The sequence below is a fragment of the Protopterus annectens genome, chromosome 4.part0, assembly GCF_019279795.1.
Source record: "Protopterus annectens isolate FY-2018-M chromosome 4.part0, PAN1.0, whole genome shotgun sequence".
NCBI lineage: Eukaryota > Metazoa > Chordata > Ceratodontiformes > Protopteridae > Protopterus > Protopterus annectens.
Window position 1 is genome coordinate 408,659,085 of NC_056733.1, and position 22,197 is coordinate 408,681,281.

Below are 22,197 nucleotides of genomic sequence, written 5' to 3' on the forward strand. Positions count from 1 at the left end.
ATCAAGGTCCCAATATCCCAACACTGGTAGAATTCCTATCATGGTCTAACCACTACATCTCAAATGAAGCCATCATCCTCAGTGACACTAATATAAACTGACTTAAACTAACACCAAACAACTCTATAAACTCCATCAATTTGTTCAAATTTCCACAACTTATACAAACCCCAACAAACAATCACCCTGAATCCACCCTAGACTGGATATTAGTATCCCACCCACAATACTACTGCAATCCCAACATGCACCCCAACACCCTAAGTGACCACTTACCAGCTCTGATACCCAGACTATCAACCTCCACCCCAAGCATTCATTCATACAAATATACCAGAAATCTTGCCAATTTTAGCCATTCTCACTTTTTGCAACCTATTACAAACACTAAACTGGAACCCATTGAAATATCTTCCCTTAGATGAAGTGGTACATTATTTTAATACTGTCTTCCTAGATACCTTTTAACTCCATAGCCCCCATAAGAAAAAAGAGAGTTAAACATAACCATGCTCCTTGGCTGTCTAAGTCAACCAAACAATTACTGATTAATACAGACCAAACATGGCACAAATGGAGAAAAGATAAGACCCCACCCAATGAAACCACCTTCAAAATACTTAGAAACAAAGCAAAACAGGCATTAATCAGGACAAAAAGACTTAATTCTCTCAACAAATAAACACCCACAGTAATAATCCCTGACTTTTCTGGAAATCTGTCAACTCATTACTAAATCCTAGCAGCACCCAAAACCCATCTCCATTTCCAGGAAAAAGCCCAGTTGAAATCACTGAAATGTTCAATAAAAACATTATTTATATTATCCTTACATTAGTAAAGGCAAGCAATACCCCAATCCCCATTAACCCATCCACCATACCTCAAGGCAATATCAGCTCCATACCATCATTTAACATCCAACCTGTAACAACCTCTCAAATACAAACATTACTTGGCAAACTGAAGCCAGGCTCCTTTTCTGCTGATACTCTCCCCCCTGAATACCTCAAAACTGATGCTAAGGCAATAGGTTTCCCAGTAAGTATCCTTATAAACCGATCACTTGCAGAACACACAGTCCCCCAGCTCTGGAAAAAATCAATACTCACCCCACTTCATAAAGGTGGAAACTGTCATGACCTATCTAATTTTAGACCCATTTCCATACTGTCCCCTCTATCTAAAATAATGGAAAAATGCATCCACAAAAAAACTGGTTGAATATCTAACCAGCAACAACCTACTATCCCCTTCAGAACATGGTTTTCGACCATCCCACAGTACCATTACTGCCCCAGACTCCTTCACAAATTTCATCTATAACATCCTAGATGGTAACCTACTTACATTACTCCTGTTACTGGATCTCTCAAAAGCATTCGACACAGTCTCCCACATAAAACTAATCCAGCAAATGCAATCACTAGGATGCTCTGATGCCACCCTAACCTGGTTCACTAGTTACTTGAAAAACAGACAGCAATCTATAAAATGGCAGAATAACCTCTCTAGCTTTCCCCCAAATAACATAGGAGTGCCCCAGGGCGTCAATCTTAGGACCCCTACTATTCAACAGTTTTATAAAAGACCTACATCAAGTTCCCTCTGACTGTACTACTATACAATATGCAGACGATTCAACCATATTATGTACCTCCAATAACTTCTCTGACCTCCAAAAGTTAACACAAAAGGCCCTTACATCCATAGAACTCTGGCTAAACCAATCACAGCTATTACTTAACCCTAATAAATCCAAACTACTCATCTTTGCATCTAAACCTGTTCCCACAGACTTTACTATATTCTCCATAAACTAAACCAAAATAGAGTTAGTAAATCAGGCCAAACTGCTAGGAATTACTATTGACAGCAAACTTAGATTTGGCTTGCATATTAATAATGCAATAAAAAGGACTTGCTTCAAATTATGCAAACTTTACAGAAACAACCAATACTTAGACAAATCTGTCTGAATACAACTTTCAAAAAGTCTTCTCCTTCCAACTTTACTATATGGCTCTCCTATCTTCACCAATCTGCACAACTCTTTGCAACACAAACTGCAGTCCTGTTATTATAAGATTGCAAAATTTGCATCGGCCCAACCAAATCGCACCCACCATTCCCATGCCACTAGAGAACTAAACTGGCTAGAATTTGTACATTACCTACATTACACACAACTTACCTTTGCCCATAAACTCATTTATAAACATGAGTGTTGCTCTCCCCAAAAATATCATTAAACATTACGTCCCATCCAAAAATCTACACTCTAATAACAAACACCTACTTAAAATATCAAAACCTAGTAAAAGAGCAGGTAGCTGCCTATATTCCAATTCCATAACTAAGCTGTGGAATGCCTTCCCATCATCAGTTACAGAATTAGACAACATAATCTCCTTTAAAAGAAAACTAAAACAACATCTCACTGATAACCCCAGCTGCACATGCAACACATATCCCCAGCCTCCTTAATCTAGCAAAACCGTTTCACATAGCAAATATACTTACAGTGGATATAAAAAGTGTACACACCCATGTTAAAATGCCAGGTTTTTGTGACATAAAAAAATGAGACCACAATAAATCATTTCAAAACTTTTCCCACCTTTAGAGTGACCTATCACCTGTACAATTAGATTGAAAAACAAACAAATCTGTTAGGGGAAAAATATAAAAAATAAAAAACGTACAATAAGCTGGTTGCATAAGTATGCACACCCTTAAACTAAAAAAAAGGTGTAGGGAACTTGCTTTATTCAATTCTGTGCATGTAGTATTTGTACAGTACTAGCTTACATTCAAGCACATACACTTGGATATTATGTGCACTCAAGCAGGTAGTGGCATACAATAGATGTGGTGTGTTTGTGTGTTTCTTCCACCTTCATTGTGTCTCCCTGCCTTTACCTTGTATACAACTCTTCTTCTTAATCACCTGATCCCTCTGACCACCTTTCTTCCTTCACTTTAGCTGTGCACCCTTTCCTGCCCACTTTCCTTCTCCTCTCCATCTGGTGTTGCCTCCTGCCTGACCACTTCTGGCCCTGACTCCCTTCCATCACTTACCACTGCTGTCTGCCCTATTCCTTGCACTTCTATAATCCTTCACTTTCTGATCCATCTCCAGCCATTTGTGCCTATGCATAGCTTCCTATGTTGTCCTCTGACACTTTGATCCACACAGAAGCCTAGGGTATAGCTAATATTTGTCTGATTTCTTATTCACGCCAAAGAGGATACATATATGAACTATAAATTGTGCTAAAGATGCAGTAGAGATGTAAAATGTAAAATAAAGTTGTTTAAAATGTGCAATTTCCAAGAAATCATGAAGCATGCTAAATGCATAATTTTTTTAAGAATAATGCAGTTTCTTTTTTTTCAATGTATAAAACTGTACAAGAATCATGCAGCGCTTTTCTGTTTTGTTTGTATCTTTTCTTTGAAGAAATGTACTTCAATAAATCTACTCGGGATATTATTACATTAAGCAAGAGACCTTGGCGTTTTTACTTCTAACAAACTCTTATACAAACTTAATGCTTATCAGACACATAATAAAGTACTGAGCCAAATGGACCTTATGTCGAGGTTAATCACTTGTCATGATGCAATCATACTAATTGATTTATACACAAGTTTAATAGAATCACAACTTGAATACAATGCATATTTGCATGGACATACAAAAACAATGCTTGCCCTCTCCCAGTGTGTATAGCAAATGTTTACAAAATCATTATTGTGTTATTGGGGCTATAAACATCTACCGGATTAGAACTTTTTAGGACTTTATAGTATTGCGAAGGGCCACATTATGTCCTGCTTGTTGTGCAGTTCATTGTGAGTAGATAAGGACACTCTTAGTTTTAAATCTGTGCACAAGTACGTGCACTCCCTAGTACAATACCTTAAGCTTTAAAATAATTTCATTTAAGGGTAGAAAGAAAATGTATTTCATTTCAATTGATCCTGAATGCTTGTAACAAAACTCTTCTGCATATCAGGCAAACCAAAATGCTTAGCACACTTAAAGAACTTGTGGATAAATGTGAAGGAAATAACTCAAGGTCTTAGACTCTGTTCTGGGTAGCCTTTAGTCCTTAACACAAGTATACATTCCTATGAACCTATAAAGATGTTTTAAAGTTCTGGAACTGATTTCAAACAGGTACACATAGCACAACTCTATTTTTTTATTTTTTAATCCCAAACTTCTAAGCCTACTACACCCTTTCAGATGGCAATTCCATGAATTTTCTACTACTATCTATATTTGAGTGATATTGCAAAAAGAATGCTTAGATTTTAAAATACAAATGAAACAGGAAGAAAAATGTACGACTCCTCCAAGTTAAGAGTACAACTGGTGAGCTTTCAGTCATTTTTTACATTACCTCAAGGTATGCAGTGGACTTAAGTCAGCAGTAAATAGATTACAAAACATTTTCACCTAGTGGTAATGGCAGGACCAGATAGCTGAAAGCTGAGTTAGTGTTATTCTAATTGCTGTCTATCTGTAGAAGCATTTATTTTGTATGTCTCTGCATAACTGTGTATCTGCATGTATGTTCAGTTTTCAAGGAACGCCAGCCTAATTTTAATTATTTTAAGAAAAGAATTTCATTATTCAACTTCAACAGCTTGTGGCTGGTGGTTTGTTAGTATAAGTGTACATGCACATTTTGAAGAGTGACTGTTTTAGTCATAGCTATTACATGATTATATTACATGTGACATAAACAAGGACATTTACTATGCCTGTATAGCTGATGGCAATATCTTATCATAATAAGTAGGTGGTGACAACGTGTTAACAAAAAGGCAAGAGAAGGGCTGTTGGAACAAGAAATGTATTAGTAGAACACCTGAGAAACATTATATTTATATGCAAAACCTGTCATAATTGTAGGTAGGATATCTTGGGTCCTATACTATTTCCTACACTGATTCCCCTATCAAGAAGCAAGCCAGCAAAAAGAAAAAGTTTTCTTCTACTGTAAGTTTCAACAATGAAGTCCCCCTCCAAAAAATACTCTTCTGTAACTGTAGCAAACTACTTCAAATGCAACAAGCAGTGTGTTACAATTATCACCACAGACTGAGAGCATCAGACTTGAACCTATATGCAGTATTTGCATGCATTTATGAAGCTACACTATCCTCATGGTTTCATAAAACAATGCTGGCATTGTACTCTCATACCAGTGGTCCCTGCCAGTAATGATCCCAAAAGCCTGCATCCAGGGCAGCTGCCCCCTTGCCTCACCCTAGTTAATGGCTCTGAAAATTAACTTAGCCAAGTCTCAGTCACTTTTGGTACTACATAACTGGAAGGCAGTAGACTTTAGAGCAAGACAGTTGAATTCCCAGTAAACACCAACAACACAAGCCAGCAATCCAGGAATCTTGGGTGCACTTTCCAACAAATAACTCCAAAAAGTAAACATGAAACAGATCAACAGTGGGGTTCCTTCTTCCAAAACTATTGCAGTTTTGCCAGATTCTGAAAAGACAGTAGTTGTAATACTGATTTGTAGCTGTTCAGTATAAACCATATTTAGATGTGGCAAGTGCTGGCCATAGCCCAAGTCACTAATTTACATTTGCTGTGTACTCAATGCTAATTGTCTGTCTTATATGAGTCCATCCATCACATATTAATTGATTCCAGCAGTGCAGAGCATGAGACATTATATGCGTCCATGACAGAATGCATTTAATGTTATAACCATAACAACACAATAGAGATATCTTTGATGTTGTGACCACTTTAGAATATACTGTTTCTTAATGTGTTGTTCATATACAGAACAGAATAATATACAATGGATTAATGGACAATTTTGCTAGTGAAATAAAATGTACTAATTTCACCGGAGAACATTACACTTTCCTTGAGGTTCACCAACTTTAAAGATGAATAAAAAAAGGATCTGTGCACTGGGCAAAGCCCACTAAGCTAGGGTATATGTGGGCTTTTTAAATGATGTTGAAGTCTTTTCTGTTTGCACCTATACAGAATTTGAAAAGCTGTCTTCTATAATAATGACAAGAACCACATAAAACCTGCTACTTCACAAAGCAAAGAGAATATTCTGTTTGTACTCCAACACAAAATATAATGGTATCATTACTGCAATTAAACATGGCATTGACAAATGCTTTCCTTCTATTAGTATTTCATTTCCACTGTATGTCCTTTTCCTAGATTTTGGGTTTCCTAGATACCCTATTTTGCTGTTTTAATCAACGAATCAAAGATGTCATACCTGACACAAAAAGTGCTTTTGCTAAAGTTATATGCTAAATGTTCAGATTTATTTTTACATTCACTTGCTCAAAATAAATATCACAATAATAGTTAGGTTTACTATATTTTTTTCAGAAAATGGCTGTCAGAGGTATTCAGCATAAGAAAGAACAGGGAAAAACATTACCTTAGCTGTAGAATTCGCCTGTCTGGGTTCAAACTGAACATCAGGTAACTTGGAGACAAGCATTTTTAAAACTTTTACTGTATTCTTCATAGAGTCAGGGGACAAAGGACTACCGCTCAGAAGATATTTGAGTTTGTTCAGTGTTGCATTGACATCCTGGATCGAATCAAAGACTCCCATGGGCTCTAGCTCATTCAGTAAGGAAGCAGTATTCATAGACATTCCTATAGTAACAGAAGGAAAAAGAGATTATTTAAAATCATCTGATCACCTTAAGTTCTGGTCTTATCATACACTATTAGACCTAACAACATTTTCCAAGTTCATCCAAACACAGCAGTGATGTCTTCCAGACTTACCTTCATCATGGAGAGCTGTATGATATGTGACATCAGAGGGCCCTATAAGGTCAGAAACTTGAGAAAACAATCAACCACCAGTGGTGACAGAGTCACACTTCAGTAGAGCTCAGTATGGGACTTCTTTCCTGCTGTACTATACCACTGTGTATGATGCAAAATACACATACAGCTGGTCAGAATGGAAAAAGGGAACATTTCACTTCTAATGCTTAATGGTTAAATGTTGAGGGAGATATTTCATTTGAAGATGTTAGTTCCATAGTTGGAGCCCAGAACAAGGTTAATCTAAGTTTTTTACATAGTAACATAAAAAGCTTATAGTTAGATTTCACCTCATTTATTTCTTCATGGTGTGAAGTCCTTCATAACTATGAAGATGGGAGCCATTGGGGAGGCATCATTCAGGCAGCCATGGGGGTTGTTTTTGTCTTCTGTGGCAACCTGGCAATGAGGACAATTATGATGGCCCTACCTCCACCTCCAATAGAAGGATGAGCAAACCCATCACTTTGTGGCTTACAATGCCTTTTCCGTATGAGTGCATGCTTCCATATGCCCACTATGAAGAGTACCATCCATTGATGGCTTGCTGAGCCTGAAACCCACCTTCAGGCTACATGTTTTGCATTTTAACTCTTCATTTGAGGATACTGGTACATTCCTCAGCTACCTCTGCCATGCCTCTTGTACAAGTTGGCCACAAGCATCCTAATCCTCTGTTATGCTATGACTTCAGTCATCTGAGCCATTAAGTGATTCCATGCCACTTGGGCCACATTTGTGTGTCACCAGAGCTGTCACACCTTTGTAAACTTATCTTCTGATTTAAAATCCTTTAAATGGTACCCCACATTAACATTTATTAACAATCTTACCTTGCTGTAGGTGTGACGCCCCTGCACTGGCCCAGTAATAAAGGTGCCTCAATCCTCACCACTAGCACCAGTGAGGGATGTCCACATTGGGAGGATGACAAGTACATGCACACAGTAAAGCACAATTTCCCTTAAGAGCACACAGAGATCACAGACAGTCTGGGGCTGGTTTCTCTCTCACTCTCCAGATCCCAAATAAGACTCCCCACTGGCACAGCTACAGAGTTGAGTCCTTAGCCAGGGTTCCCAGCCAAGTCCTCCCAGCACTCACTCTCTCTGTCCAACCAGTGCTTCATGTCCCTGCCCAAGTAGCTGACACACACACACACACACACACACACACACACACACACACACACACACACACACACACACACACACACACACACACACACACACACACACACACACACACACACACACACACACACACATACACACACAGATACAGACACACACACAGATACAGACACACACACACTTTAAGATTTTATTTATACACAAACACACACCTGGGAAAGGCTGGCACAGGTTTACTAGCTATGCCCCCTTCTGCCCAGACCATAAGGTAGTTAGCACTGTCACCAGAACCCCTTATCAGCTACTATAAGGCCCTTCCAAAAGGGTGACTAATCTTTCTGTGTAATGTTACTATTATCCAAATGGTAAGTGTGACCAAGACTTGCAAGGCTATTTAAGAGTGGCTTGTACAGTGTTACCAAATACATATGCAAGTACTCTATGAGCTTAAATATCTCTAAACAAACCAGCCATAACTGAAAGGTTTAAATATATTTAATAATAAATAATAAAAGAACAAGACAATACTCAATAACCCAGTACAGTGACTACAAAGTTCAGAATCACAGGAAGTATTTTAAAGCAACATTGCAGGACAGTCTCAAATAAATACAGAAAACATCTAAACTGATCTTCACTACATTCCTATCTATATCTAAAAGATACTCTGCTTTAAATAACTTACTTACAGAGCAAGGCAAATGCAGATGAGAAATGCTGAATGGATGTTTTCAAATCCAAGACAAGCTACAAAATGCTCAGACTCACTCTCTGAGATCATTCTTAAATTAATAATACACATTACTGCTGGGTTCACTAGGATGACATTACTCCTTGTCACCTGCCTTCAGTTCCCAGGCTAATAGAAACTTAGAATTTAGCACTTCTGTGTCAGAGGTACATATATCTCAGAAGTTTGCCTAGAACTGGAAGTCGTAATACAGTTAAACACTTTTACATTTGAAACCTAGTAATTATTTCTGTTTCAAGACAATAGGAAAACTTCCAACTCTAGACATTGTGTCTTCTCTGAGCTGAAACAGAGATAACAGAATCGTAAAAAATTCCACTTATTTTCTTGAGGTTTTGCAAGTTAACTCTGTATGTTTCATCTTCTACCATTAAAACACACATCTGCACAGATATATAGTTTATATACATTTCTGCTCTTTTCCAGCAGGGTACACTGTGGTTACATTCTTGAAGCTCTGTACATAACATACACTTCAACACACACTTCTACACCAGTAGTTTAATATACACATAACATATAGTTTCCTTACATTTGTAAGACAAGCCTATGGATCATATTAAAATCACAAATGACATATGATTATTTACAAAATTCCAGATAGCTGGGCTGGCAGCATTTTCGTTTGTCACAGTAGGTATTTGCTTATTTAATTCTTCATGTTTCAGTAGTTGCTTTTGGGTGTACTGCAGATGATGCTGAGGCTATGACACTGTGTTGCTGTAGATCTCTACAATGACTTTTAATAAAAATGAACAGTGGTACTAGGCTAGCGTGATAATTGGGTTAAAAAACAAATTAACGTCTGCCCCTTCTGAATCCCTTCCTCTCTTAAAGGATGGTAAAACGTATTCTGTCACATCTGTGTTCGAGTGTCTTTGCGTTTGCTTGGTTACAGAGATGCTAAAAATATAGTAATATTGTTTTTTTTATTTTTATTAAAGCTATTCCCCAGAGCTGTGTGACCCAAAATCTCATAGAAACAAACAGAACCAACCTTTACCTCTGCTCTGAAAGAGTCAGTAGTGTGCTCATAAATCCCAGTGCCTTCTCTACATAAGTCTGGAGTACTAACAAAAAAGCGAACAGTTTTAATGGCTAAAGCGCAAACTAGTACAAGATGGGAAAATGGAAAGCATATCAAGAAACCTCAAGTGGATGCCTGTTTCAAACTCTGTTAGAGCCCTGTAAATCTTTAAGTACCCATGACAGATTGGCATAATAATCATGGAAATTAATCCAAGCAAACTAACAAATGACTTAAATGGCAGGAAAATTCAACTTCTTTCAAGCAACTGAAGAGGATGACAGTACCGTGGTAATCAGCCAACATTCGACTAGTTTCTGCTTGCACTTCGTATTTAAGAATAAATGTGATGGCTTGTCAAGCACCTTTAAGAGAAATGGCTCTCATCAACATTTTTTATGGCAGGCCAAGCCCCGCACATCTCATGCAGAGGGGTTTCTAGGGGTTTTCTCCTGCACCCTAGCTAATTAACTATCTCTGAGGTCATAGAAATAGAGGGTATTTGAACATAATTCTCAATGGAAGTACATCTGCATAAGTGGACCGATGTACTTGTGTTTTGAAACAGATGACTTGCTGACCAGATAAATATCATCTTAGTGTTTTGGTGAATAAATATTGACTTGCATCTATGAAATAATCTCCTTAAGCATGCTGTTGCTTGTAACCGTAGAACAGTGCAGTTACAGTTTCCTATTTTTTCAAGAGCCTGTAAGTTGTTTGATTACTCTCTCATTAACTGCTGATGCCTAAATTCACTAAAAACACTTTCAGTGTCAGCAGAGTTTGCCTTTTACTCCACTGCTGTAGAACTGTGAGATTAAGTATTAGGGTGTGGGGAACTTGTCAGATGAAAAAAAGTAGTTTTAGTTTCTCTGCAAGTTACATTAAATAAGTTATTTACATGAGAGTGGTGGTGCTGCTGCGGTAGCGTTGTCTCCTCACAGTAAGACGCTGTCCGGATCGATTCTCAGCTAGAGCGTCTTCTGCGTGGAGACATGCATGAATGGGCGTACCTTCGTTGAAGGTTGTGCATCAGGCCTGGCAAGCCGGTACATAAAAATCAACTGCCAATCATTAGCGGACCGGAGTTCCGCTGTGGCGACCCCTAACCGGGAAAAGCCGAAAGACACAAACAAACAAACATGAGATTGCTGAAAGTTCCTTCAGCAGATCAACATGATTCCTGATTTTCCATAGTCAGCAGCCATTTTAACCAGTTCTTCTTTAAACATTTCAATGATTAGTTCAGTAATATCATATTGCAAAAATGTATATTCGAAATGTAACATACTGCTTTAATGTTTTGAGCATCATTACCAGTTCCCCAGTCATATCTAAAAGGAAGAAAAAGTCAAAGGTCAGTCTGTTTAAATAATTCAAAAGAATGTTCAGACTGGATTAATGAAAGAGATTCAGTACAGCAACTTAAGATGAAGCCAGTTATGAAAACTCATAATATCAGCAATAGTACAAAGTTCTGCCCTGAAGGATGATTCAGAATTCCAGGAAGGGGCAGAAATGTTATTCCACTTTCTTTCATAAAACATACTCATGCTGAGAATATGAAACTAAAATACCAATAAATGCCTAAGTCATAAGATTGGATTCACTTGGTTCAGCCTTCTACCTTCAGAGGTTTTCATCACTTTGACCCAAAAGATAAATCTGGGTCAAAGCTGTTTTTGTCCTGAAGCCAGACTTTATATTAACTGTGTAAAATAATCTCAGCTGTATGTAGAATGTTTGCTTACTTTCATTTATGAGCTATGTTTATTAGACAAGTATGTGGAAAATCCCAGACTCAGACAGCCCTGTAACCCTAATGCAACTTAGATGCATTGAGCTGAAGGATCTGCACCATAAGGAAACCATAATAACTGTGTGCCTTCCTGAGGTCAGACATGTGGATATAAGCTAAAGCTTACACTGCAAGCTGATGCCAGCATTTCAGAGCATTCTAGATACAACTGCAAGATGCGCACTCCAGAAAGGCATACATGATAATGAGGTGTTAAATCCAAGCTCTGCCTGCAGGACAGCAATACAACAGCAAGCATATCCAGGTTGGTAGAACAAGAATATGACAGAACTGTAGGATACAGCAGACATTACAGCAGTAAGAACATCAGAAGAGGCAGCCTCAAACAACAGTGGATTATGCATGATGCCTGATGGTGGACATAGACTGCCCTTTTCATTTAGATTGCCCATCAGCACTGTACTATAACTAACGGCCAGGAATACCTCCCATAACAGTGGGCTATGCCAACAAGCAGGAATTTATAACACCATACCTCAGACTCAAAGGTTAGAGAAAGTGCTTTATCGTGTACATATGGCCATACATATAATGTATGTTTATAAACATGTGTTTGTGTGTGGATGTGTATAGTTTATGGCAAACAAATCAGTCACTGCAGTTAGCTTCGAGACTTATATGAGCAACAGGTTTTGCACCAATGTGCATTTTCTGAACATTAAGAAATGCGAAACTAACATCTGGCATTATTGAGTAACTTTAATCCTCAGCGACTGACCTGAAGAATCAAAAATTTTGCAAGGGAGACAGCAAAAATATGGTGCAAAAACTGTGACAGTCTGCAAAATTCTGGACAGTTAAATGGTATACGAATGACTGTGGAAAAAGTTTACTATGCAATATTGCATCATCAGGATGCATTACTATCCCCCGGATTCACTATTCTTCTGTGCAGGACTAGCTTAGTCCTGCACAGAAGTGGCCGTTTAGGAGCAGGATGGCAGCCCGCCATGCATATTAATGAAGGCACACTGCCTGAACTCCTAAATGTACACGGAGCGTGTACGAGTGCAGGGGGCGTGTCTGAGAACAGAGCTCTCAGAATATACACACCCCTGCAATGAAGAACAGCAGAGTATGTATAAAAGAATGAGCGAGACCACTCATAGGTGTTCGCATACCCCCAGCAACACCCCCCCCACGTTTACAAGAGCAATAGTTAAACCATTAAATATAAAGTTTTTTTTTTATGAAACAGATTAAATTTAACCGTAGGTGTGTGGATTTGCCCATTGCTTAGCAATGGTTAATGCAGCTTAAATGGCACAAGAGGATAAAAAGCAAGATATATGTAAATGAAGCAGTATAGCAATAGTGTAGTGGGCAGAGCATTCGTCTTACTAAGAGTCATTCCTGGTTCAAGTCCCACTCCAGTACAATCCATTTTCCATGTCAAAGCACTGTATGATCAATTTATTTAGTTGCATAAATTACGATAACGTATATTTATAACATGTATATATTTATAACATATATTTGTGAACTGGAGTACTGCATTAAATGCAGACATGAGGTGTCATTGTCATAATGTTGCAAAGTCCACAGATAATCACAAGTGCCCCATACAGTATATGTACACAGGAATCAGGGATACAAATGGAAGGTAAAATGTGTAATGAATGATAACTCCATACAGTTTCCAAATCCACCACCTTCCCAAGAACCATTAGACATTACTGTCTAAATTAGTGTGGTGGTAAGTGGGAGTAAGCACTAGTAAGCAACTGTAAGCACTATTAAACAGTAGTAAGTGGGAGTAAGCATATTTAAGCAGTAGTAAGCGAGTTTAAGCCCGTTTGCATGGGGGTAAGCAATGCGCACACAGGTTAAGCAATATTGAAGCTAACTCTCTGTAAGCATGTTACATCAAAGGTTAGCATAGCTTACCCTCATGCAAACCTGCTTACAATTGCTTAAAAGTGCCTTAATCACTTTGTATGCAACAGCCGCTGTTCTGGCCAGAAACAAAATAAACAGCCTTTGCAGGTCTTAAACCCAGGACCCTGTACACTATAGTCACAGTAGTTAACCACTAAGCCATCACAGCAGTACATAACATTGAGGTATCTCCAAACAGATCCTCACTATAGGAAATTCAATCTGAACATGTGAAATGAATCTATATACAGTGTTATGTTGTATAACCTACTACATAACATAAATATGTGAACTGGAGTACTGCATTAAGCCCAGATGTGAGGTGTCATTATAATAAAGTGTTGAAATCCCCTAATAAACACAAGGTCCCCATACAGTGTACATACACATGAATCATGTATACCAAACACATATATAACATGTAATGAATAATAAATCAATGCCACAATGCAAATATAATGCAACTTAAATATTAAGCAACGCTAAGCATTGCACAGCCCAGCTTAGTAGGTGTAAGCAATGTGTAGGCCAGCTAACTCAGTCTGCCCATTGGTATACCCCTTTAAGCAATGCCAACCTTAGGTAGGCAGGTTTGCCCATAGCTTAGCCTTTTCAAAACCATCCAATCATGGCAAAGTGTGGGAAACCAGCCCTATTTAAACCCAACAGGCAGGAATACATCTCATAACAAGTTGTATCTTCCACTTGTAGGCACTATGTCTGGAATGGTAGAGGGTGTGTACTTTTGGGCACAGCGCTGGGGCATCCAGGAGTCCAGAGTCATGGCAGGACTCCTTGTGAAAGATCATGACATGAGACTGCTGCAGAGCCAGTACCAGGGTTCCCAGTACAAAACGGAAGCCTGGGACCATCTCGCCCATGACCTCACCAGTGCCACTGGCATACCCCGAACTGGTGAGCAGGTCAGGCATCACTATGCCGACCTGAAGTGGTGAAAGGGGGATCTCTTGGATCAGTGGATCCAAGAGGCTAGGAAGACAGGGGAGGTCCCAGCCATGTATAAGTATCAGTCCACTACCTGTTTAATAATTTCCAGCTCATGTATATTATGGATAGGTATGGCTAAATATTCCTCTTATGTCTTTCACAGTGGCAAGTGAGCGGGCTATGAACCAGGAGGCCCATGGATGTTGCTTGGAGCGGTTGCGATGTGAGGCAGGTTAGTAATACTTCAACTCAAAACAGACTTCTTAACCACAAATCCAACCACGGAATACTTGAGCAGTTCAAACACTGGAACTCACACAATTCTTCAAAAGCACTAACACGTTTATTGCACTAAAACGGTAACACTAAAATGAGTTCATTTTAGTGTTACTGTTTTAGCGCAATAAACATGTTAGTGCTTTTGAAGAATTGTGTGAGTACCAGTGTTTGAACTGCTCAAGTATTCCGAGGTTAGTAATACTCTTGCATGTACTGTCATAGGAATAAATCTAAAAGTAGTAGTAAGTTCATTGCCTGTATAAAACCTGTATTGTTTAAGGCATGTACTGCATACACCAGAGAATATGGCAGGAAGAGTCTCATATAGGTTGTATGTAAACAAAAGCATAATAGCCTGTCAATGAAGGTCTAACTGCTGGACTGCTTGTGTTTACTCTGGTATCATATGGTAATGTAGATTTGCAATCACTTAATAGTACTGTTGTATTAAGCACTGTTACCCACACTGTGCAACATAAATAAAATGTGTAGGAATGTCTGTATATGACTGGTGTAATCCCAAGAGGTCATATAGTACAACTGAGAGAGACAGACAGAAAACAGTGAAAAGACAGACTACAAACTCCAAATAGCACACTCAACTGAGACATGAACTGTTGTATTTTTAGCACACACAGCCATGGTTCGAATCCTAGGAGTGGTAGTAGGTTGCATACAGAATCATACCCCACAACTGTACAGATAAGTCCAGAATGTCCAGTAAATCAGCCCATATCTGCTGCCTGTCACCCTGTCCCCCTGGGAAATCAGTGGGATGATCCCAGACATTTAGGCAGCAAACAAGAAATACAACTGATTGTTAGACACATATTAGAAGAAACCTGTCACTCTAGCAACTCCCCAAAATGTTATGAGTAATAAGACAAGTATGTCCCATCTACACCCCCATGTTGTCAAGCTGTGACCAGAGTGTGTACAGTAACAGAGTGAGATGTATGTGCATAATACTAATGTGGAATCTGGCAATTTGTGTGGCAACATTCAGGTAGTGCTAACAAACATTGCTCCCACAGGTCTGTCAGATATGAACACTGTGCCTAGAAATAAAAGATTGATATCCTGTACTGGTACTGTGTACTCTGTTATTGTATGGCATTGCTTGTGTTGCAGGTGCTCTGAATAATAAGGTATCAATAATCACTGTCACCCACACTGTGCTACATAATATAACTGTCTAGGAAATCCTGTATGAGAGTGTTGTAATTCACTAAAGGTTTAAGAGGGCAATAGTCGAAATATGTCCTGGTTCACCTGCATGTGGTCAAGACATGCCAAGAGTCTGTGCAAAAAGAGATGGACAGGTATGTGCATAACATCAACCTAGAATATGGGAGTATGTGTAGAAACAGTTAGTTAGTGTTAAAAAACAATTCCTCCACAGGTATACCAGGTAAGAAGTGTATACTGCAGGTAAAACCAGTTCATGTTCAGCTCACAAACTCAGGAACCTCACATGGCCTTCCTGAAAACACTAGAGGGGATAAATGTATCACCAAACACCATCATACTAGGTGACTTCAATTACCCTAATATAGACTGGGAACACTACTCAAGCCCAAACACCCTAGCCCAAAAGTTCCTGGAATTCATAAACTCAAATGCCATGGAACAACTAGTCACCATCCCCACAAGAGGAGATAACATACTTGATCTCATCATCACGAACATGGGAGCACAATGTTCAACACCGGAGGTGTACCCTCACTGGTGAGATCAGACCACAAACTAATCTCGCTGGAGGTCCTCATCCCACCCCCACCTGAAATAAAAAAGACCACAGTAAAGAACTTCTCAAAAGCCGACTTCACACTTCTAAAGACTAGTGTGGTCTCCTTTAAGGCCCCGAGCCATGAAAACAGTACTCAAGCCGCTGAATCACTTACAAATGCCTTCTACCAGCACCTGCAGGACTGCATGGATAAGGCAATCCCAAGCAAAACAAAGACTCTTTGTACCAAAGGCAAGCGTCCAGTCTGGTGGACCCCAGCCATAAACAAACTCTACAACAAAAGGAGGAAGCTACTACAAGATAGAGCAAAATCCTTAAAAGGTAAGACACCCTTGATCACTATAAGTAAAAAACTAAGAGCTCTCATAAAATCATCCAAAGCAAATTTCGAGAGAAAATAGCTAAAGACTCAAAAGACAATCATAAGGCCTTCTTTAGCTATGTTAGAAACCTGGGAGGAAACTCCCAGATATGCTCAGAGCTAGTTCAAAATGATGTGAAGATTACTGATCCTACAGACATTGCCAACATACTGGCTGACAGGTTCAGTGCAAACTTCTCCCCCCCAAAGGAGAGATATCTATACCAAACGATTGCAGTCCCCAAACATCTCCAGCCCAAGTGAGAACTGCTCTCTCCAAAGCAAAAACACAGCATCCATGGGACCTGATGGTGTCCCGGCTGTGTGCTCCATGAACTCAATGAGGAATTAAACCCACAGCTAGGACAGCTGTTTAATCAAAGTCTTACCTCTGGATACGCACCCAGGAGTGGCGCACTGCAACTGTGGTACCACTTCACAAAGGCGGTGCCTCCACCAACCCTGGAAATTACCGGCCCATTAGCTTGACAAGCCTTATCTGCAAAGCCATGGAGAGGATCATAATGGACCTCATAAATAAAGACATAGGGAATTTGCAGACTTTGGATCCAACCCAGTTTGGCTTTGTCAAAGGCAGATCATGCCTTTTAAACTTGGTTGACTTTTTCGAAACAGTCACCAAAGCCATTGATGAGGGAAAGGCAGTCCATACAGCCTACCTCGATCTGGCTAAGTTCTTCGATACAATACCCCATTCGGGTATCATTGAAAAACTCATCAGCTTAAATGTCAACCCATACATCACAAGATGGGTTGCAAACTGGCTGAGTGACAGAACCCACAGGGTCAGAGCTGCTGGCGCCATGTCAGACTCAAAGCCTGTCACAAGTGGTGTCCCACAGGGCTCAGTCCTGGGCCCACTCTTGTTTGGCATCTACTTTTCCGAAGTACAAGCAAACACAGGAGGGTTATGGCTGACAAAGTTTGCAGATGACTGCAAACTGGCCATAGTAGAAAACACATCTGACACAGATATCCTTCAGAAGGGTCTCACAGAAACGGATAACTGGTGCCAGAGCCACGGCCTAAAGTTAAATGCCAAAAATGCATAGTCATACCCTTCGGGAAAAACAAGGTTACCCCTAGCTACCAAATAGGTGGCAATCCACTGAGCACAGAAGAAGTTATCAGGGACCTGGGGACCCAGGTTGATAGTAGTCTGTCATTCGACACCCATGTAGCTAAAGTAGTTAGGAAGACCTTCTACATTGCCCACCTTATCATGAAGGGATTCTCATCTAGATCAAGGGAGGTCATAGTCTCCTTTACTCATCACTCATCAGACCAATGATTGAGTACAATGCCCCATTCGAATGTATCTGACCCGACACTTGCAGCAGCTGGAGAGGCCACAAAAGTTCCTCACCAAAAGGATAAAGGGTCTCAAAAATCTGTCCTATGCTGCCCGACTGAAAGAACTCCAGCTCTATTCAGTCGCACCGCTTGCTCAGAGGTGACCTTTGCCTAACATACAAGGCCATGTCAAACCCAGATTTGATGAATATGCTTCACCTCAAAAATCTAGATCCATCAGAGCCACAAGGGCGGAGACTTAAACCTTGACACGGCTATTAATAGGACGTGCTGGAGGGATAGATTCATCACCCAAAGACTCCCTATGCTGTGGAACAAAATCCCGGTACATGTGAGGCAGAGCACCTCGCTGGCCTTGTTCAAGAGAAATCTTGACCAATGGATGGGAGATCGCAGATATACCCCAGGGATTACCTCAGTGTCACTGCTCGACAGAGGCACAGCAAAATAATGGGTATAGTTCCCCATACTAAAGGGGTGGCGTAAGCCACAAAACGATGGGCTAGGCTTGTAAATGCCCTCGGGCAGATAGCCTAGTATGAACCTATGAACCTATGAACCTATGAACCTATGTATATAGTTGTCGACAGCCATACCACTGTCCAAAGTAAGGCAATATGGTAGTGTACTAATACTTGTAAGGTACAGATAACAGCACTGACTAGGAAAGTAATGCAAACTACAGGAATATACTAGTTGTTAAGTGACATCCTTCTCTACCCCCACCATATCTGCAGCAATAAACAAAATACCCAACTCAATTGGTATGTGCTGACTTAACTCTAATGTTGGGACATATGTCCTATTGTTCGATAATTATTTAAATCTGTTTCTATGCATGTGCTATGTTGAAATACTCCCACATTGGTGGCATGGTGCCATCAATGTACCTGCATGCTGTTGTAACTACCACTGTGGTCCCTTATATGCATGTGTTCTGTTTGCTATGCAACTGTTCCATATCTGGTGTTTGGGTTAATGGGAATATCTATGCATGCTGTTATACCCAATCCTGGAATGTGTTGACTATTACTAACCCACATATGTTGATAAAACATAAACACCATAGCACGTATGGGAATGCGGGTCCCAGCGGACCCACCTGTCCCACCTCATCTGGCCGTGGCACCAAGCACCAGCATGTCTGACGTCCATCCCGGGGCCTACTCGTCTGCTGGTCCTGCACCACCTTTGGGTGGAACTGCCTCAGGGGATGGGGCTTGCCCCCCTGGGAGCGGACACAGACAGGACACTGTCACCCATCGCCAGGTCCAGGGCATGGTGCATAGTGAGCTCCACAGGGAGTTTGGAAATCTGCTATGCCAGCTTGAGGGCCATGTGTCATGACTAGAGGGTCGGCCTGGCTCTCTGACTCAGCCCCCAGCACAGCCATCTTGTGAAGGTGCAGTGGTGACTGCCCATGGGTGGGGACCTCAGTCCCACTGTTTCCACTATGGAGCTCATGGGCTTCTGATTTCCCAACACCCCCTCCACATCAAGGTGTTTACCCCCACATGTGTCATATACCACCCCTGTATGCATCTTGTTTGTCTTGTCTGTTAACCTACCCAACCTACCTCCCCAAATATACCTACTATCCCTCCCCAACATCCCACTCTCACCTGAAAAAAAAAAGGGCAATCTGTTCCCCAAAATAATCTTGCCCCATACATAGTTGCCCATTTTTCACGTGTCCATTGGACACATGTAATCTGGTCTAATTGGCTTAACAACATATTATTGTTGTCCTCACCCTTCTCTCGGGGGTATGAGTGTCCAAATCTATCTCCAAATTTAGTATATGCACAGCTGTTGCTGTAGAAGAAATGGGCAGCTATGGACCTCCCCTACACCCTTCCTGCACATCCATATTTTCCTTACTGTCTTTCCCTCTTTGTGCCCCTTTTTCACCACTTTCCTATCAATCCTTTTGTAAGCGAGAGTAAGCACTTTTAAGCGGCGGTAAGCGGGTTTAAGCCTGTTTGCATGGGGGTAAGTAATGCCTACACAGGTTAAGCAATTTAGAAGCTAACTGAATATAAGAAACTGTAACTGGAAGATAGCAATGCTTACCTCCACGCAAACCCATGCAATCCCGCTTACAACTGCTTAAAAGTGCCTAAATCACTCTGTATCCAATGGCCCTTGTTCTGCCCAGCAACAAAATAAACAGCCTCTACAAGTCTTGAACCCAGGACCCTGCACACCATAGCCAAACTGATTTACCACTAAGCCATGTCAGATATACATAACCCTGATGTTTTCACAGACATATCATGCAGCACAGTCATTCAACAGTACAGGAAATGTATTTATACATGTAGATGCATGTGTGTGTGTGTATATGTATATATATTTATATCTAAATAGCTATATACATATCTATATGTATAGAAATATATATATATATATATATATATATATATATATATATATATATATATATATATATATATATAAACATATATATACATATATATATATATATATATATATATATATATATATATATATACATATGCATACATCTATAGCTATATATGTCTACATATATATATATATATATATATATATATATATATATATATATATATATATATATATATATATATATATATATATATATATATATATATATATATATATATATATATATATATATATATATATATATATATATATATATATATATATATATATATATATATATATATATATATATATATATATATATGTGTGTGTAAGTATATATATATATATATATATATATATATATATATATAAGAGAACATAACAAATACATATATGACCACAGGCACCATTAATGGGGGTGAGGGGGCCCAAGCAATATACATCTTGTATGTATTGATATTCCACCCCCAACACAGCCAAACAGGTCTGCCCTGCAATACAATACCAATTGTTGCAAATCCCATAACCAAGACCTGACACAACATGGGCACAAGATGTTAACAGTGATCCATCCCACCTGTATGATGTCAGGCTGGTATCAATAACATATCATGCAGTACAGTCTGGCTACCAGAGGGAATGTACAATGTGAAAGCAATAAACATTCCTAAGATACATATATACAGACACATATATGCAGATACACACACACACATATATATATATATATATATATATATATATATATATGTAACTACACATACACACACACAGATATGTGTAGGAAGCTACATATTTAGAGGGTGCACACCATATGGAACAGCCAGTATGCCTACAGTTGCCACCTTACCAACTTGACACTGTATGACTCACCCATACAAAAGACAAATGTTGCCTGCAACATATACCCACAGAGAGGTCAAAGGATATAACACTACACACAGGTTTGCATACATGAGAAAGCTTTATTTGTGTACTATTGCAGTTGTATATTCCATGTCATATAGCTGTTTAGACTCTGAAATACATATAAACAGACTAATGCAACTGCCAAACAGATATATTAATAAGTATTCCGGAAAGCATTACATATGTTGCTGTCCAGGCCAAGACCTTCAAGTAGTACAACATTAAAGACAGACTGGGCCACAGGATAGCAATCAATCAACAGTAAGTACTGCAGATGTATAGTCCAGCAGCCTCTGTCTACATTCTGTACACAATCCCTAGGGTGTAAAGACCTCAGTTGATACAATGGGATGTATCTGTTACATAACAAGGCATAACTGAAACCATCACACTCACACTGACAAACAGAACAGTCTGTATGGCAGGAAGCAGTAGGCCTGCATTTACCTAAGGTGACAATATGTGTGGGGGCCACCACAGCAGTGGAATGATATCAGGAATGTAAGCATGACATAATCACAGGCCACTACCTAACAACCTCTGACAGCATGTCATATGGACATGTAGGTGGAGGACAGAGGCTGGAACACAGGTCCATATGTGAAATAGTGTTGTCATACACTAAGCAAGTCACTGGTGTTACAGGATAGTCTGCAACATACCCTTAGACAGGAATATGAAGTCAGAAACACAAATGGATGTAGTCATGTACTGATAGCACTCAACACACACA

The 22,197-nt window shown here is 39.6% G+C and overlaps 1 protein-coding gene across 2 annotated transcripts in view; it reads right to left on the reverse strand.

Annotated features, from left to right (window-relative positions):
* The window catches only part of LOC122799354 (adhesion G-protein coupled receptor D1-like), a 689,306-nt gene that overhangs the window by 455,351 nt on the left and 211,758 nt on the right, over positions 1-22,197 (reverse strand). For both annotated transcript variants that reach the window (XM_044068349.1, XM_044068348.1), the window contains exon 9: positions 6,456-6,679. In XM_044068349.1, the coding sequence (XP_043924284.1) occupies positions 6,456-6,679 (224 nt within the window). The remainder of the gene's footprint in view (positions 1-6,455; positions 6,680-22,197) is intronic.